General features: G+C 46.3%; 1 protein-coding gene across 4 annotated transcripts in view; it reads left to right on the top strand.

Annotated features, from left to right (window-relative positions):
- trak1a (trafficking protein, kinesin binding 1a) overlaps nt 1–20,470 on the top strand; it is a 55,660-nt gene that overhangs the window by 4,486 nt on the left and 30,704 nt on the right. For 2 of the 4 annotated variants that reach the window (XM_080858616.1, XM_080858619.1), the window contains exons 1-2: nt 7,895–7,984; nt 11,325–11,522. In XM_080858616.1, the coding sequence (XP_080714742.1) occupies nt 7,981–7,984; nt 11,325–11,522 (202 nt within the window). In that variant the 5' untranslated portion in view covers nt 7,895–7,980. Of the gene's footprint in view, nt 1–7,894; nt 7,985–11,324; nt 11,523–16,025; nt 16,231–20,470 lie in introns of those variants that run through there. The other 2 variants (XM_080858618.1, XM_080858617.1) reach the window with 2 other exon arrangements.

The raw sequence follows: 20,470 nt of genomic DNA, 5'->3' as shown, positions 1-20,470 counted from the left end.
GCATTGGAGTATTTCACGTTTCCCAACGGGACTACATATTCATGCGCAACACGAACCTAAAGAAGCTAAAGGCTGTTGATGCAGGAAAGTTGCCTTGAAGTTGTGAGCAGACTAGGTAGGTGCTAATCCTGAGCTAAACTAGCCACTGACTGCATTCACTCAAGAAGAGGACAACGGATTTCCACTGATCTATACTGATAATCGTGAGTGGATTAATTTTGTTTCACCTCAAACTGGCGGTTATGAGCTCCAACGAAAGTGCACCAACTTTAAATTATACTGGCCTGTAGAACATTTTGGTATTGTGTGCTATGTATGCGGTGTTTAACTGTTTACATGTTAATATGTTGTTTAAATAAATATGGAATTGTTTTTTCGAAGCTGTCCGAGTTGGTTAAATGGTCATTTAAATTAGCATCCCACCACCGTAGTTATATTTTCTCCAGACAAAATGAAATGAGCCATATCATTGGTGGGAGGGCTACATACACTAGCTTGCAACTATTAATATGTTATTAATAACTCATCATAATACAATAAAAAAACAATCGTTTGAAAATAATGGTATTAGACAATAAAACAACGTTTTTTCAGTTCTGATCAGATGACAATTTTAAAACCATAGACATATATACATGTATATATTATATATATAGTTTAAACTAGAGCTCAAAATGACGTAATCACTTCCGGTTTCTGTGCCTCACCAGCTCCGAACCTCACTGCACGTCCCTGGTATAGTCTAATGCAGTGAAATTTCGGAATTAATAGGCTCGTGTCGGCGTTTCCCTAATAGGCTTTCTTTCATTTTGCAAAAAAAAAAAACAGTAGGCTATATTACCATATTAAAATGGTGTACCAAATTGCGTTTTATTACAATGATAAAAGATTGTAGGCCTACTAGCCTATGGTAAGGTCAGGTTTGCCAATGTGCTTGGCTATTTATTTATTTTTCTCCCTGTGCATCGATCGGAGACAGACGTCACTTCACTGATAATATTCTGGGGACAGGCTACAACATAGCCAATAGGCTATCATACTAGGGCTTTATTCTTTAAATATTCAATTCAATTCAATTCAATTTTATTTGTATAGCGCCATAACAATACAATTGCCTCTCGGCGCTTAACAGAGCCCAGAGCCTGAACCCCCTTAGTGCATGCACAACGGCAACAGGGGCAAGGAAAAACTCCCTGTTGGACAGGAATAAACCTTAAGCAGAACCACGGCACATAAGGGGGGACCCATCTGCTTGAGGTCGGCCGGGTGGAGACAGGAAGGTGGGACGGGGGGAAGGGGGGAAGGGGAAGGGTAGTGTGGCAGAAGGGGAAAGGAAGCAACAGGGGCAATACACAGCCAGCATTTGGTCACTGGACATATGTGTACATACATCTGGTGGTAAATACATGATACAGACAAGGCCAGATTACTGTGGCAATAGGGTTACTGTTACAGGGGTAGGGGATGTAGGGACAGAGAAACAATTCGGTGGAGGCAATAATGTATATTGTACATAAATGCTAGCATAGGGTATTGGGTAGAGTAGGTGTACGGCAATGCAGTGGCGGTGGGTGCGGTTGGCCGAGGGTTTCTCTAGGTAGACCAGGTGGAGAGACTACGTGCAGAGTGGTGGGGGTGGGGAGGGAAAGTTCCACTTCCATCAGCGATTGGAACACGCCTGGCTCCGGGGAGGCAGTGGACCTTGCAGGGGCCGCTTGTTGAAGGGGGGGGTGAGGACATCTCGGACCATGGAGCTGCCGATGACCAGAGTGGGGGTCGTCACATCCAGCGGGAGAAGTCGTCAAGGGGATGATGACTGAGTTGAGGGTCCAGGATGGGGAGCAGGGCGGCGTGGGCGATGCTGGTGTTGCTCTGGAGCCGGTCTGCAGGGGCGTTTCGGGGCGGGCTGAGGAGGGGAGTGGTCAGGCCCAGGAGGCTCCTCCTGATCCATCTAACAAACAGGAAATGACGAATCAGTCTGCAGGTCTGTCAGTCGGGAATCAGCACAAACAAACATACAGATGAATAATTTCACCAACCAGGGACATGTCACCTGTGTGTCGGTTTGCCTGTTGCATATTGCAGTACTTAGATATGTTTAGTTTTTCTGGCATTGAACATTTAGTTTTTTGTTGTGATCTGTTTGCCGGGGCCGTACATGCATCCACTCGGCAAACAGGAAACACATTTGATGTTGCGGTACTAAATTACAAGTAGTAATTTAATTTGTTTTTTGTTGTGATCTGTTTGCCGGGGCCGTACATGCATCCACTCGGCAAACAGGAAACACATTTGATGTTGCGGTACTAAATTACAAGTAGTAATTTAATTTGTTTTTTGGTTGTGATCTGTTTGCCGGGGCCGTACATGCATCCACTCGGCAAACAGGAAACACATTAGATGTTGCGGTACTAAATTACAAGTAGTAGTTTAATTTGTTTTTTGTTGTGATCTGTTTGCCGGGGCCGTACATGCATCCACTCGGCAAACAGGAAACACATTTGATGTTGCGGTACTAAATGCAAGTAATATTTTAATTTGTGTTCGGATATGTCTGGGTGGCTGGTACAGCAGGTGATTGGTTTGTTGGCGCGGTTACTTTTGGCTATAGGATGCACTAAAGAGGAATGTCTTAAGTCTTGATTTGAATATAGGCACGGTGTCTGCAGCTCTGATGGAGGCAGGGAGATTGTTCCAGAGGAGAGGGGCTTGGTAGCTAAAGGCTCTCCCTCCTATTGTGGTCTTTGATATTCTTGGAATTACCAGGAGGCCTGCACTCTGGGAACGGAGCAGCCTTGGAGGGCAATAGGGGACGACTAATTCCTTGAGGTAGTTTGGAGCCAGATCGTTTAGGGCTTTATATGTTAGCAGGAGTACTTTGAAGTCGATTCTACTTTTAACGGGGAGCCAGTGCAAAGAAGCGAGTACCGGTGAGATGTGTTCATATTTTTTAGTTCTGGTGAGTGTACGAGCAGCAGCGTTCTGTATAAGTTGGAGGCTCTTTATTGTGTTGATGCTGCATCCGGACAGGAGAGCGTTACAATAATCGAGGCGGGAAGTAATAAATGCGTGGATTAGTTTTTCTGCATCTTGGAGGGATAGGACCTTTCTAATTTTGGCAATATTGTGTAAATGAAAAAATGATGTCTTTGAGATCTGTTTTATGTGTTTATCTTTGCGGCATTGGATCAGTCTCCTTTCAAGAACAGGCAAGAACTTTCTAGCCTTGCGTCAGCAACGCCTATACCTAAAAACAACAGGCGGATGGCGGACGGATGCGGTTTTGAAAATTGGTAAAAAAAAATTGGTGCGGATGGATGGCGGACGGATCATGCATTTTGTGATGCGGTTGCGGATGAAATGATAGCCCATCCATTCCGCGCATCTCTTATATGGGCACGTCCTCTCTGTACTCGCCTGGGGCCTGCTTGTAAATGGCTGAAATGGAACAGTGCTTGGCAGCAGCTTCTCCACGTAATTGGAGGCTGTTGTGACACTCCCTGCTGTTTGACAGGGTAGCTTGACCATGTATGGATCCATAAGCCTAGTTCTTTTTTGTTTTGGCATGTTGAATATCTTTAGGATTCCTCTGTGAAGCATATTTAATATTCTGATCTGGAACTGATTGGAGTTCAGTAATACAAATGAATGCTGCTCTCTTGCTTCTCACTTTGGCTTTTGGCCGGACAGATGCAGAAGCAGGGTAGTTTCAGCGCTGTCAAATAACAGTTGATGAAAACCAACACATATTTTAATTTCTGAAAGTTTTGTAGATTTCTGATCATTCACAGTTAACTTAAAACTAAATGTGGCCATTGCCTATATGGTGCTATTTCGTAAGTGGCTACTTGATGTTAGTTGTTGAATTAGCCATTAATGTTTGGACCTTTGGGTCAAATCCTGGCCCTCTGTGAAGAGTTCCACTACACTGGACTGAGGAGCTGCTGTCTGGACGCTGAGTGTGGCCCCCTAGAGGTTGACTGTGACATCTGTCACGTGCACTGTGTATGGAGTTTGGGCTCTTATTCTGGAGATAAGGCCTATATGTTAACATTGTGCTGTTGGAGCAGATCAAAGATGGACATTCAGACTGTTCAAGAGTGTGATGTCAACTAATTGCATTAATTAAAGACTCATTCTCATATGCAGACTTTAGCCCTTGGGTGTTTTTAGTCATTCATAGGCTTTCACATGAGGTAGTTCATGCTTGAATTGTATTGGATAGCATGGTACTGTGAGAGGTAGAGGGTTTCACAGGGCTCTCTCTCTCCCTCCCTCTCTCTCTCTCTATCCTTTCCCCTTTCACACACTGTTACACCAATTGCTTGATGATAAAAGAGGAGACGACCATGTGTGTCAGCTATTATGTAAAGTGTTAAGTAAGGACCTGTTTATTGGTCTATAGATGACCCTGTACTCATTTACATGTCTATAGGTAGTGCTGAAGACCCTGTACTCATTTACATGTCTATAGGTAGTGCTGATGTAACCCAGCTCCCTGCCTCCATTGCCTGGAGCGCCATCTACTGGACATTCTTCCTGGGAAAATGTCATCTGGCGATCATGCGATACTTTTGCATGGGTCTGCATACATGTCTTTTGTTAAGATACTGTATGTGATTTAAATCTTTTAATGGGAAACTATTTTGTAAATCATTTGTCAGCTGTGGTACATGGTGATATTACCTTAGCATTTAAGTAAAAGAGGTGTATTTCTTTAGCAACTTCATGTGCCATTTCATATCAACCAGTACAGAGTTGCCGTCAGTCAGTATGAAAAAGTAATGTAAATTAATTAATGCTTTTGCCCTGCAAATCTTTACCATCTCAGTTCATAGCACTCTTTGTACAACATGAAATACAATTGTGTTAAGGATCTGCTATATTTTCGCATCGTTTGCAGGTTTTGAACTTTAAACATTGACCTCCCACACACGTAATAACAACAAAGTTCATCCCGTCACCACATTTGTGTGTGCGCGCGCCCATGTGTGTCTGGGCTTGTTTGGTCTATCTGAGTGCATCAGTGTGTGGCTGCCTGTGTGAATTTGTTGTGTTTTGTAACCTGTTCGTGGGCATCATAAACGGTGAGAACATATGAGGGTCAGGTGGCCTTGAGAGGATGAGAGGAAAGAGAAGAGAGGGAGAGTGAGCGTGTGTCTGTGTGTGTGTGTGTGTGTACTTTTTTCGAGTGTATGCGCATTTCGAGTGTATGCGTCGTGTGTTCAGTAATGAAGACTCGTGACTTCATCTGCAGTGAGCTGGTAAGACTGAATCAAGCGTCCTCATACTGAGCACTCCCACAGTCCTTTTCTGACTTCTCTTTAGTTCTTAAACATATTCGTACTGAATAATTATGCAATTAAAGTCTTACTGAATAACACAAGGTTTTGTTTTTCTTATCTGAGTGTGTGTAGGTTTGTGACCTTGGCTTTTCATCAGAAATCTCTGCTGATCTGAATCTTTACAAGTTGCCCATTACTAGCTAATAGCATGTGATTACTAGCTAATAGCATGTGAGCATTTTGAGGGCGTGGTCTTCTGTGCTCAGTGGTTGCCCGGCAATGCTGGTCTTTGGCTTCTTTATGTATAATGGGGAACAGTCAGAGTGAGACGTGGGCATTCTAACCTCATCTCATATTAGTGCCCACTGCCTACCGGCCCATTAAGACCAGCACACACTGCACACTGTCCACTGTTTCTATGGAAACGGTATGTTTGTGGGGAAACTTTGCCGTTTTCATCAAACTTCAGTAGACCTGACTCACTGACTTCTTCCTTTCCGTGGCAGCTGTAGCATTACTGCAGTGGGGCAGGCGGGGAGCTGTCGTCGGGCTGTCTGCCCTGGCTTTTTCCTGGAACCCTGCCAGCCTCCTCTGCTTGGGGGGGGGGGGTGTGTGTGTGTGTGTGTGTGTGTGTGTGTGTGTGTGTGTGTGTTACACTCATGGTGTTATATGATGTGTGTGTGAGTTACGTTCAAGGTCATAAAATAGTCCCTTAACCAGGGAGGCCATGCCTTTCTCAGTCGAATAATCAGACCTCTTATTTTTATGGCCACATTTGTATCGTAGAGTTATTCCTAATTAAGTCCCAGAACAGTCGGTCCTTTGCTGCTCTAATTAAATACTGAGTGATCAGTTCATGTTTGTGCAAGTCTCTTCAGATCCTAGATCAGTTCATGTTTGTGCCTAGCCTCGTCAGCTTCTCGATGTGACCTTAATTACCTGAACTAGCGATGTGGAGGAAGTGACGTCCATGTTGATGTTTAGAAGTTTGAGCTCCATGTAAATGTGAAAGGTGATTCCAGGTCCCCCAAGTAGCACCAACTGACCCTCTCCACCATTACAGAGAGAGAGAGAGGGGGGGAGATAGAGAGAAAGAAAGAGAGAGGTTGACAAATCAGCGTATCCTCAGCTGTCTCATCTCCACCATGGTCCAGTCGCTGTGCTGTAACTGCGACTGCTCGGCCCCTCCCTGCAGCAGCTGACAGGCGGCCCCGCATGTTTACACACAGGAGCCAGCCCAACATCTGCCAAAGCGTTTCAGGCCGTTTACTGGTGATTCATGAAAGGGTTCCCCTTCCTTCAGCGCTCCAAGGTGTCGGCAGCTCCAGACGGTGCCCTGCTTAGGTCTGCAATGGTGGCTTGCTGCCTGTGTGAGAGCTAGGGCTCTGAGCATTATTATTTGGTTTGTTATTTGTGTTGGCGAGTGTGTATGAAGGTAGATAGACACCAGAGAACCAAGAGAATCTAGGGGGGTTCAGAGAGTTTTAGTTTCGATGGACAGTGTTTGTATGTTTAGGGGTGAGTGTGTGTGTGTGTGTGTGTGTGTGTGTGTGTGTGTGTGTGTGTGTGTGTGTGTCAGTCAGTCAGTCAGAGGTCAGTCGTCGGTCCAGCGCACCTGTTCCCTCCATAGCGTCTCTGCTCTCTGTGGCAGTTCGTGTGATCTCATGCCACCAGTGACATTCAGACACCTTGACATTTGAGTTTGGGCGCGTGGGCCCCTTCAGAGCTCACAGCTCACTGGAACCAGAAACAGCTACAGTAAGGGGAGCACATGGCCGAGGCAGCTCACAGTATTGACACGGTGGGATTATCAGGACTTTTGGAGCGTTTGGGTTTTATTAAGGGAGCTTTTAAATGCAGTTAACACAAAATGATCACAAGCTGTATGATGAATTCTAAATGAGGGGCAGACAAACAGTTATAAATATGTTTGTGTGTGTGTTTGTGTTTGTGTGTGTTTCTTGGGCAGTGTGATCTCTGAGGAATGACGTGACATAACCTTATGTAGGCTCATGTCACCCTCTCCACATCACTCTCTTTTAGCACCCGCCTAATATATACAACAAAACCTCCAGAATTAGGAGATGACTTTCTATTTGTGTTGTGCTTGCTCTCTCTCCCTTTCTCTCTCCTTCTTTCTCACTCTCCCTCTTTCTCACTCTCCCTAACTTTACCTCCCCACCTGTTGAGCCCTCAGCTGACTTTATCCCTTCCCAAAACCCATCTGTTTCTCTGTGCTCTCTGATTTCCTGCACACAAGCCTCCACTCAGTTGTCCACCCCCCCTCCGTCGCCCACAAACACACACACATTCATAACGCACACACACACACACACACACAGACACACACAAAGCCAGGAGTGGAAGAAACAATGCCCAGAGCTGTCAGACTGGCCTGGATGTGCTCTTGTCTATGTTTAGTGGCACTGGGCTGGAGAGGGGGAGGGGGAGGGGGTTGGGAGCGGAGGACCATGTGACTGTCGTCATCTACATGCCAGACATGGCTGAGGGAAGAGCTGGCTTCTCTCCCTCTCGCTCGCTCTCCCTCCCTCTCGGTCTATTTCTCTCTCTGTTTCACATTTCCCCCTCCCTCTCTGGCCCACTCTCTCGCTCGCCCTCCTCCTCTCCGCTCCGTTCCTTCCTGTCGAAGAGAGAAATGTGAAAGAAAGCAGACACCGCGCCGGTCTGAGGAACCATGAGTGAGTACCGAACCAAGTTAGCGGGAGTTCAGAGAGACTTTTGTGTTTGTTTTTAAAGAGCGTTTTGGTGCCGCAAGGGAACCATTTGGTGAAAGACATAACCTTAACACTGGGTCCTGTGCTCCGCTGGGTGAGGTGGTGAGAGATAGCAGGGAACCTGGGAGGGCTCACTGAAACTTGAATGTTGAGGTTTAGTGAACATCTGTTGCATGGGAAGAGAGTTAACCCACAGTTAATGTGTAATGTGTGCTATATTGATGGAAATATGCCAGTCAGTCGTTACAAAGAGGTTTGTTAGTGAATACATCCAGTATTCAGTTGCCTTAAATGTGCAGAAGAGTTCTGTTGTATAGTATCTCTGGATAGGGGCAAGGCAAGGGGTGCCATCTTGGATCTGAATTGGACACGACACCCTGTGAATGTGACTCTTGACTGCTGCTAGTCCTGGGATGTGACCTACATGTGTGTGTATGTGTGGACAGTACAGGCTTGAAACTGAGGGGGTGGGACAGTAAGCTTGAAACTGAGGGGGTGGAAAAGTACATGCTTGAATTTTAGGGGGTGGGACAGTACAGGGTTGTGTGTCTCTAATAGGCCAGAGACATGAACAGTGTTTTTGTTTGAGAGGGCAAGAGTCTGTCAGAGAAAAGTACACATAGTGTGTGAGTGTGAATGCGAGTGCGAGTGTGAGTGCGAGTGTGTGTGTGTCCAGTGACTCAGAAAGAGTTTGGTCTGGAGAGGGAGGTGGCACGCTGTGGAGGGAATGCCAGGGGTAGAGGAGAGAGGAAGGACAGGCCACAGGCCTTCAGCAGAGTCCCTAGGCATGAGTGGCCTTAAATACAGGACCGAAATAATCAGCATGACCAAATCTCACTTCCCCCTGCAGCCCACAGCCCACTGACACCTCCAATGAGGTTGGAAACAGGGCAGCACTGTCATGGTGCCGTAGGGTAGTGTAGCTTCTTCTACTGAGGTTTTGACGCAATGAAGAGTGGGTTTGGTTGCATGGGGTCTTATACGTTTTTTATGCAAAACTGTAACCATGAAGTAATTTTTTCAAGGCTAGTACTCGTGCTAATAAACTTTAAAGTTGATATTTCAACAGATGACCTACTGTTTGAACAATGTTGCTGATTCACCACCGTTGAGCCACTAGGGTGACCTTTGAACCTACTTTACTCAAAGAGCCACTAGGGTTACCCTTTACCACCAAATAAGAGACTTGTGAAACTTGCATGGTGAGCACTCATTGTAAAAGCAGGAAAGCTCATATAGACAGCCTGATGTGAGTCACAACATTGTGCTGTAAGCTTTGTCTTGAGGGTGACGGCCCCTCTAAGGCCCAGTGCTCATGCCCGTAGAGCTGAACTGAACTGTGCAGATCTTGACCTTGCCACACTGGGCCCTGGGTGAGCGGCCATTCAGTGTTGCCTCTCTCTCTCTCTCTCTTGTGTCTTTGGGTGAGCGGCCAGTCAATGTATCTCTCTCTCTCTTGTGTCTTTGGGTGAGCGGCCAGTCAATGTTGCCTCTCTCTCTCTCTTGTGTCTTTGGGTGAGCGGACAGTCAATGTATCTCTCTCTCTCTTGTGTCTTTGGGTGAGCGGCCAGTCAATGTTGTCTCTCTCTCTCTCTCTCTCTCTCTCGTGTCTTTGGGTGAGCGGCCAGTCAATGTTGTCTCTCTCTCTCTTGTGTCTTTGGGTGAGCGGCCAGTCAATGTTGTCTCTCTCTCTCTCTCTCTCTCTCTCGTGTCTTTGGGTGAGCGGCCAGTCAATGTTGTCTCTCTCTCTCTTGTGTCTTTGGGTGAGCGGCCAGTCAATGTTGCCTCTCTCTCTCTCTCTCGTGTCTTTGGGTGAGCGGCCAGTCAATGTTGTCTCTCTCTCTCTTGTGTCTTTGGGTGAGCGGCCAGTCAATGTTGCCTCTCTCTCTCTCTCTCGTGTCTTTGGGTGAGCGGCCAGTCAGTGTTGTCTCTCTCTCTCTCTCTCTCTTGTGTCTTTGGGTGAGCGGCCAGTCAGTGTTGTCTCTCTCTCTCTCTCTCTCTCTCTCTCTCTCTCTCTCTCTCTCTCGTGTCTTTGGGTGAGCGGCCAGTCAATGTTGTCTCTCTCTCTCTCTCTCTCTCTCTCTCTCTTTCTCTCTCTCTATCTCTCTCTCTCTCTCTCTCTCTAGTGTCTTTGGGTGAGCGGCCATTCTGTGTTGTCTCTCTCTCTCTCTCTCTCTCTCTCTCTCTCTCTCTCTCTCTCTCTCTCTCTCTCGAGTGTCTTTTAGCAGGCCTGCCTGCTTAGTGCTTGGGCTGTTGACACACTGCATGCTATGCTTACAAGCCTGACATACCAAAGCTCAGCTAACAGCTGGTAACATATAGGAATTAACTGCCTCTCTCTCTCTCTCTGCCACAGAACAGCATTTTTCACTTCAACTATAATTTGTTGGTCTTTATGCTATCTATGTGTTAACTGTGTACAAGCTAAACTCTGATAAAATAGCTGGGTGTTTAATGTGGCCAGTAGTTTATTGTAGTTGATGCATCAGCTCCACGTGTTGCTGGCCTGCTGTGTTGTGATCTGCATGGGTTTGCTGGCCTCAGCAGCCGAGGCTTAGGGTCCTGGCTTGGCAGCCATTGTGTGCCAGAGTGAAGTCCCCCGTCAGGCGTGTGGGCGGCACGCTGCTCCCCTGACCTCTCTGTCTGAAGAGGTCAGGCCAGGAGGGAGGGTCAATCACCAGCACACTCATGCACACACACCGTACCACCAAACAGAGCCCACATGCATACATACGGCTGTATAGAGCGGTGAGGCTGATGGTTATCACTTTGGATTGTTTCTGAGCAGAATATTTTTTTTTTAAAGCTCTAGATGTAGAAGCAATATCGTTTTATTTGTTTGTTATTATTTTTATTTTATTTGCAAGATAAATAACACAGATCTAATGAGTCAACCTGCAGGTAGATGGCTAAAACTGTCAGTAGAGTCCATTGCAAATGATGTCTTGTTCATGCTAGTGGAGTCTAAACTAACTTCAGTATCTTGTGACAGTTTTTACTGCACGTAAATAAACCACACACAGACATAGGCCTGTTTCAGTCTTCACATTCCCATGGTGTGTTTGGCACTGCTAAGGTCTGACATTGTGGAAAGGAGGTTTTACTTAGCTTTTGCTATCCAAACTTATCTGAGTACAGTGCCTTAGTCTGCCACAAGAGGTCCCCCTTGTCCTCTTAAGTGTAGCACGAATCATTGAATCACTGAGCAGTGTGTTTTCTGACTTGAGATATTAAAGTGTTTATGTCTGACGACAAAATGTATGTCCATTTATCCCCTCCTTCTTTGTCTGTCTTTCCCTTCCAGATGTGTGTAACAGCACTGATCTTCCAGAGGTGGAAATCATCAGCTTACTGGAGGAGCAGTTGCCACACTATAAGTTACGAGCGGACACCATTTACGGCTATGACCACGACGACTGGTTGCACACCCCTCTCATCGCCCCAGACTCCAGCAGCCTCGACCTCACCACTGAACAGATAGAGGAGACCCTCAAGTACTTCCGTGAGTACAGACACGCAAACGCACACACGCACACACATAGACAGACAGACAGACAGACAGACAGACACACACACACACACACACACACACATGCACACATCCACACATGCAAACATAAGTATACACACACAAACACACATATGTACACAGAAGTGTGCACGCACATAAAATGATCACCGCCTTGAGCTTACATTAAGCTTCATATGCATCATTGTGCATGTGTGTGTGTCAGTCCATGATGGACACTCACGCACACACACACACACAGTGGGTCGGACTTTAACCTGTACCTCATCTCTAAGGAGAACCTCAGCTTTTTCAGCCTGTTGTTTCTCTGGCCACAGCTTTCCTCCACATCTCTTGTTCATGAACTATCCTATCTGCTCTTCCTCCTATTCTTTACACTCAGAAGTTCATCTCTTCACCCGTCTCTCCCCGTCTCCCACTCTGTTTTGGCCCTAACTGTTGGGTGTAGGATGCATACTAACAAGGACATGCACTCTTCTTGAGCAAAGCAGGAAATGGCCTCTGGTCTCTGTTGGCTTCTCGTGCTCTCTGCTGCCTGTGCACTCCCTGGTGTATTACACTATTTTCTCTGCTGCCTGTTCACTCCCTGGTGTATTACACTATTTTCTCTGCTGCCTGTGCACTCCCTGGTGTATTACACTATTTTCTCTGCTGCCTGTGCACTCCCTGGTGTATGACACTTTTCTCTTCTTAGTAGCATGTTAGGGGCTAATTTACAAATGATCCTTTCACTGCTTGGAGCATTAGTAGTTGTCTTAGCTAAGCCATGTGAAGAGAGAACTACTTGTGCTGTGCATCTACTGTTATATTGCTGACAGGAAACATCAGGTAGTGTCTGGGAATGATATTAAAGACTCTGTTACCTTTACCATTAATGTTTTTAAATGGAAAATATTTTCTTTTTCTCTTCAAATGAGTACATGGATTTACAGATTGCTGTTCAAAGCTTTTATTCTGTTCTAGGCCGTTGCCATGATCTCATGTCCTCTAATCTAAGAATCTCTAGTAGCGTTGGCTCTGTTCTACATCGTTAGGGACAGCTGAGTCCTAGTTGCCACAACAAACATTCGCTGTGGCCCACAGCGACCTCAAACGCTGTGCCTTCTGTTCAAAAGATCATCCTCTATTGGATGACAAAGCTGTCTGTAAGAGAGCTGCCGAGATGTTAATGCATGTGATTGGTTGTTGTATTGACAACGTATTCCTCTCCTGTGTCTAGCTTGTGATTTTCCCACTGGTTCTCACTTGGTCTGTTGGCATTCTAACACTAATGCTCAACCATGCCTAACCCAAATGACTGCGTGACCTAGATTTAGCCCAAGGACAGGCTGATCTGAGATCTGAGCTAGGTCATGTAACACAGACAAGGTGAGCCTTCCCAAACTGCATTAGTCAGCACAATGCTGTATGTTTCACGTGACAAACTACTGACTCCTCCAAATCCACAGAGATCAGAAAGGTCCTTCTCTCTCCCTGACAGAACACTGAATTGTGTGTTTTACCCAATCACAGCTGTTCCACTGGTAGATTTTCACTGATCTATGCCCGGGTTCAAAGCAACACTTTGGTGTTGGGGGCTGGACTCAAAGTATCAGTGTGTAGGAGGGCAGATGGCGTCCAGCCTTCTAGTGATGTCAGCCTCAGTTCAACTTAAAGACCTGTGCCTGGTGACCTGGTGCAGTCCAGAGAAACCCGTATCACATGAGACATGATGCTGCTGTTTCCAATCGCTCCAATATGCATGAGATGCTGGTAATGAGATGCTCTGCATTAAGCTGCTCCGCAGAAGTGAGCGTTGATATTTTAAGTGAATTCGGAATGTTAGTCTTTTGTGTGGAAGCGTAGCGAAGCTGTTCTAATGGCAGGTACCTGAAGTTGCATCATAGTAATTCTGGTGTGGTACTACAGACAGAGGCAGCCTGTGTTTGACCATGTATGAGAGAAGTGTAGTGTGCTTGACTTGACCCGAGGTGTGTCATATATGATTAATGCCATCTGGCTGGTCCCTTTTTGATATCTGTGATGTGACACTTAGCATGTCTCACATTTATGCTATAAATACTCAGACATGGGTGCTTCCAATTTAGAAAAAGAGATATATCCAGTTTAAATGTACGTATGTCAGTTTGGTCTCTTAGACATGTTCTAGCCTTTAGGGCAGTGGTACTCAATAGGTGGACCGCGGTCCGGATCCGGACCCAAACGCAATACGATTCGGACCAAAGCCAAAATCAACATTCTAAATTAATCTAAAATAATCATGATCCAAGCGAGTTTTCATTGATGCGTGATTTCGCGCTACATATGTGTTCCTACTCGCTATGGTTTTCTATCTTCGGTGTTTAATCAAGAGGTCCAATCAGAAGCTGTAATAACAGCATCACTATGACAACTCACTCATTCAATGTTGGCCACGAGCTCGGTGGGTCACTCAGGTTGTATGGGTCAATGGCAACAACGCTGGCAGATCGACTTGTGAATGGTATGTCATTCTCAGTAAATTAAAATCATGGCGTGCTCTAAACCCGACAAAAAACGAAAAGTTGATTCCAAAAATCGCGAATAAAGAAAGAGTGGACTGACAAGTATGCATTTGTGCAGCCTGTTCGGAGCACACACACGATGTGTTTAATCTGCAACGAGACGGTTGTATTTGTCAAAAGTGGTAACGTGATACGTCACTATGAAGCAAAGCATGCCCACTTTGAACAAAATTACCATCAGAACTCTGAGGTTAGGGCCAGAAACCATCAGCAATCATCATACCAAGCAACATACTGTGTAATTGTTAGATCAGACACACAACAAGAGCATGCATACCTCAACATAATGAGTCTGCCTTTTCAACCATGAATATGGTAAAAAACAATGCCCAAGTTTAAAGAACAAAAATAGTGTCACCTTTCACACAAATAAGGCCAGATCACATCACCTCTGGTGCATAGTTCGAACGTTTTTGTTGGAATTATGTTTTTGGATTTTGACCATCACTGTTCCGGACCCTGGACTGAACAGAAATTTGGCGAGTGGACCTTTTGGGTTTCTAAATGAGTACCCCTGCTTTAGGGTGTTGCTTTATGGGGATGTTAGCTCTGCTAGGATGAGTAGCTCAAGGTGAGGTTCACGGAGGACACTGAGGACGCTATCTGTGACCTCACATTCATCACAGACACATTACCCAACCCTGTGTGTGTGTGTGTGTGTCTGTGTGTCTGTGTGTGTGTGTGTCTGTGTGTCTGTGTGTGTGTGTGTGTCTGTGTGTACTATCTGTGACCTCACATTCACCACAGACACATTACCCAACCCTGTGCTACCCATCTGGCCCTGTGATGTCATCAGTGTGTGCCTTAAGAAAGCACAGGGGCCAAATCCAGCTCACCATAACTTGCTACTCCCTTCCCTGGCCTGACCTTCAAGGAAGCAGAGTGAATATGATGCAATGCTGAAGAAGGGATTGGCTAGAAATAAATGCATGACTCACGGAGAGACCTCTAGTAAAAAACACCAGTCATGTGATTCAGAGGTCTTTTGTAAAGATAGATGACAGGGTATATTTAAGGGCAGTTCATTTTTAAAATCTATTATCATTATTATTATGAGTAGTTGTATTTGTGTTACTAGTATTAGTATCAATAGTATTAGTAGTATTATTAACTCTGAAGGCTGCTCGTGTAGAAAGATCTGTGCTAACAGATTGCAGCCACACATCAGTATGGACTCTCTTCTCTTGTGGGAAAAACATGAACTAGTCAGCTGTTTCTGCTGGCAGGAAGGTAGGTTTATAAAACATGAACTAGTCAGCTGTTTCTGCTGGAGGAAGGAAGGTTTATAAACATGAACTAGTCAGCTGCCTCTGCTGGAGGAAGGAAGGTTTACAAAGAGACAGTAAGTTCAGTCTGTAAATTAAAATGGATAATGTCACAAAAGGCTTCCACTGTGTCTGCTACTACTGTCCAGTCCTCGCCCCTAACCTGTGTTTGAGCAGAGTCATCAGGAGGGTTGAGCTGAGGGAGGAAGTGAGCAACTGCTCACATGCACACACCACGGTTAGCCAGAGTTGGAGCCAGTCTCCATGGCAACCCCTCAGAGGAAGGAGGTGTGCATCCAGAGCGGGATGAGAGAGCGCCAGAGAGGCAGGAGGAAAAGTGCTGACGGGGAGAGGGAGGCGGAGCACGCTGCTAATGCAGTCGCCTCTCATTGGCCGGGCTCTCTGTGACTCCTCCTCCTCCTCCTCCTCCTCCCTTTCGGCTTCTGATACAACCTTGAGACAAAACGAGCAGAAGCAGAAGCCAGACTGCATAGATGTGATTTTGCCTGCGTTTTTGTTCCATTTCCCACACCTGCGCTCTTGCTCACCCACACCACACACACACACACACACACACACACTTAATCGCACGCATTCACACACACACACACACACACACACACACACACACACACCCTGTCCCCCTCCTCTCGTTTTGGGCACTGGAAGTTAGAATGAGCCTGGGCTCCCCAGTTGCCTGTGAAGACGGCGGACTGGAAGGCAGCGTTATGAAAGGATGGGCTGCTGTTGCAGTGACCTCGGCCACAGGACAGAGACAGAGGTGCTCTCCACCCTGAAGGAGACCAAGTATGCAGAGGTTCGTGGAGGCTGACTACTACGACCTGGACTGGTACTATGAGGAGTGCGCTGACGGTAAGCAGCACTGCAGCATGCACAAGGCCATCTGCTTGTTTAGAGAGGGGGATCAGATGAGGGACAGCAGGAGGGAGAGAGAGAGAGAGCGAGAGAGAGAGAGAGAGAGAGGGATGGATGGACGGACAGGGCATTGGACAAGATCTAGGAGAGAGATGGATAGGTAGAACTAGGAGAGAGATGAATGGGTAAAACATGACCAATTTATCATCAGTAGCTGGAGCATGCTAACAGTGGAAGGAGCTGATAGACTGGGAAGTATAGTTTAGTGATGCTTAAGAGACCAAAACAAGGGGCCTGAGAGAGAGGGGTTTTGTGGATGATGAGAGTGATGATGAGAGGAATGATAAGAGTTTTAGGAGCTCCGATCCTTTCCCCTGGCACTCAGCCCCCGATTGCATCAGTCCTGGGTACTGCCAAAGCAGACGGCTGCCAAACATGACATCTTTGGGACAGCCCTGCTCACGTGTGTGCGCACGCTGCCTTCTTATGGTTCTGTGTCTGTCTGGACGTGACCAGTGGCGGATGTCTCTCCTCCTGGTGGAGCTGGGAACCATCGCCATGCTATTGTAGCAGTCCAGTTCAAATCAGTGAGCTTTTGTGCAGCAAAACAGAGAGACTGGCTTGGTGTAGCAGTGCTAGTGGTGTCGCAGCTCTTGACGTGGAGTCACATGCTCCACACTCTATCCTGCTCGCTCTCTCTCTCTCTCTCTCTCTCTCTCTCTCTCTCTCTCTCTCTCTCTCTCTCTCTCTCTCACTCACTCTGTCTCTCTCCTTCTCTCTCTCTCACTCACTGACTCTCCTCCCTCTCTCTGTCTCTCACTCACTCTGTCTCTCTTTCTCTCTCTCTCTCACTCACTGTCTCTCCATACCTCTCTCTCTGTCTCTCTTTCTCTCTCTCTCTCACTCACTGTCTCTCCATACCTCTCTCTGTCTCTCTTTTGCCTCTCTCTCCCTTGCTTGCTCGCTCTCAGTCTCTCTCTCTCTGTCTCTCACTCTCTTTCTCTCTCACTCTCTCTCTCTCTCCTCCTTCCTCTCGCTCTCCCTCTCTCCCTCTCTCCCTCCCTCTCTCAGTCTCTCTCTCTCAGTAGCTCTCTGTTTCACGAACTGCAGGTTATATCATGTGCTGCTCTTGGTGGCAGCCTCCCCCTCTCCTGATGCTTTTCTATTGGGCATGGATGATCATATTTATAGCAGCATCATATGGCTGTTTACACCTCTCCTGGTGCGTTTCTATTGGCCATCGATGATCATAACTATAGCAGCATCATAAAGATGTTTACACCTTGGAGGCAGATTCTTATGCAATATGCTAAGCTTTGATCTTTGATGATGTAACATGAATTTGTCGTCCTTACGAAATAACCACGCTTTGTGCAATCGATAGGAATTGTAAGGCGAACAACTTTGGAAGCTGCTGTTTGCAAAAACAGCATAAGGCTAATTCTCTCATGTCCAATTTGAATATCCTCTTTTGAAACCTGCCTTTGTTTAAGTTTATACTGCAATTTGTGAAGCTGGTCATTTCCTTTCATAACGTTCTATTATTAGGCCAGTATGTGTGGCCCAGTTTCATGGCTGAGAATATGCCAATTTACTAAAAGTGGGTAGAGAAAAGCCCAGAGGCAATGTGTGGAGTTGGGTTTCATATTGATCTGGGTAGCAGCTGGTCGATGGCTGCCTCTGATCCACACACATGTGTGGCAGGGGAATGTGGGGATGAGCTCAACCCCCTTCTGCTTTCTGAAGAGAGGGAAACCAAGAGAGAGGAATTGAAAGGGTGAGAGTTCAGTTGCTCAGGTAACAGTGAGCTCAGGGAGAAGTACATACTTCAAAGGAGGAGCAGATGAAAGCCCAGGTACCAGAACAGCAGCCCTGTCTGAGTTGTGAGTGGGGGGTCAGTGGCCTGCTGAGGGTGGTGATCGGGTAGGTATGCCGGAAGACACTAGAACATCTGATATTCCAGAAGAGCAGATGACAGAAGGATTTACTTTTTAGCCGATCTTTCTGGACAGAAAAGCTGTTGATTCTGATTGTGTTGGTGTATCCTGCAAACAGGCATAGGAAGAGGTGTGTGCAGGTGTCATGTGCTGGTTCTGGAGGCTTGTGTGGCTGTTTAGGGACCGTGTGACCCAGATCTGTGTGGGCATCCTCAGCAGAGGCAGGGGGAAGGTGCTGAATGCTGATCAGCTCTGTGGAGTCAGCTGCATTCAGAACCCGTGCCACACAAACTCCTCTGGAAACACCCCCTCTTTTTCTCTCCCTCTTTTCTCTCCCTCTTTTCTCTGCCCTCTTTTCTCCTCCTTCTTTTCACCCTCTTTCTCCAAGCCCCACACCCTGTCCAGCTTTATACTCCCCATTCTGTCACCCCTCCTTTTCTCTGTCTTTCGCTGGCACACACTGAAATTAGGCACTGAGATGCACACAATGGCCTGATTCTTAACTAATGCTCACAAAAGGGGCTTCTACAATAAAGGATTGGTGGTGGAGTTTAGAGGTGCGGGGGCTTCTGGGCCTGACTATTATGAGCTCACCCTACTCTCTGGGTGTTTATGTTCTCTTGTGTCATTAAAGGGATGTGTGTTGTCTCAGCAACGCCACACAGCCATACATCCAGGCGCTTGAGAGGAACAATGACGTGGCACAACAGCAATAAAGAGTCATTAGGAGAGGGTATGGGATGGAGAAACACAGAAGGTGCATTCATGTGAACTCCTTTGTTTGTAATGTTGAGCCTCTTTAGTTTCACTTAGAATTAGATCTTTCAGTTTGCAGTTTGCATGTAGGCACAGATACTACGATCAATGAGGGAGAGTTTATTCACCCTACTCTGCTTTCCCGTTCTGTTGCTCGGAGAACTACAGTGATGCTGTCTGTTGCATTGGAGTTTTTTAATCTGATGTTTGTTTTCATTGTGAAAGAACTAAATTGCGTATCATTAAACTGAAGCATTTATAGTGTTAACTTTTGGTGCTCCCTGATAAGTGTGTGCTTTGCCTTTGCATAGGAGTCTTAGAATAGATGTCATTTTAAATGCAGCCGCACACTTTATATTGGCTATTGCCCACACAGTGAAATAAGGTAATGACTGATGTCCCTGGTCTGTATTTGTTTTGTAACCAAGTGGTCATAGATAACATTCTTCTGTAATTCTCTTGTTATTACGTAATCTTTGCCATGTGAATAACTCCCTCTGTTGTCAAGGGCGCTCTGTGGCCGGTGCTTTGCATTCATGTGCCAGTGGAATCACCTGTGGCTATCTGTCCCAGTAGCTCCACCCTCAACAGGTGTACACAGTACTCCACAGTCGGCTCTGGCTGTTAAGGTTGCCATGGTGCATCAGTGGAACCTACCACTCACCGGCTAGTAAACAGGGGTGGTCAGTTTGATGGACATGAGCTTATTTTAATTCTACTACTACATAATACTCCCACAAATGATGTCTCTGTCACCACTCTATAAGCATGAAATTATATTTATTTTCATCTTTTTTTTTCAAGTATGAAACAAAATAGCTAAATGAGTCCACTCATCCCCCTCTTTGTGTCAGATGTGACATTCAGCTGTCACTCCATGCAGGAGTATTTGGAAGGGTTTGTTTGAGTCTGGCTTTGCCCGATATGGTGGGGAGGATCTAGCTAGGCTCTGGAAGTGGCACACAGGGACACACAGGGACACACAGGGACATGGTGCTGACTTCAGGGAGTGGAGTGCTAGGTGGCAGCACTAGTGCCCAGGGGCAGCATGGCGCTGCCACCCCAGGAGTGTGCTGAGGAGAGCTATGAGTTTGACAGCTCCTCTGAGGCGTTAGACAGCTCAGCCTCAGTGCTCCCCGACAAAGAGGAGGGAGAGGAGGAGGAGGAGAAGGAAGAAGAGGGGAATGGGGATCTCTTCACTTTGGAAGAAGGTATAATTGTTGTTTCCACTCTTTTTCTTTGTTCTTTAACTTTATTTTAGAGATAACAAGCATCTTGCGGACTCACTGGTCCTGAAGGTTTGGCATAGATAGTTTTGAACTGAGATATTACCTCAGATGACTCATGGTTCATTGCCCTATGATGATTTGACCGGCGCTGTCTTTTGTGTAGCAGTTGGCATGACGCGTGTTTGTATACAGGCTAAACATGGAATGCAGGAAGGCAGAGCTTGCTGCTGATACCATCAACAGACTGTCTGTCTGAGTCCAAGTGCTGATATTTACTCCACTGCCTTGTCCCTCATTTTTCCTTTTTATTAACAA

Source organism: Sprattus sprattus (genome assembly GCF_963457725.1).
Source record: "Sprattus sprattus genome assembly, chromosome: 19".
Lineage (NCBI taxonomy): Eukaryota > Metazoa > Chordata > Actinopteri > Clupeiformes > Clupeidae > Sprattus > Sprattus sprattus.
Note: the sequence above shows the minus strand (reverse complement) of the source record. Positions and strands in the feature narration are given on the sequence as shown.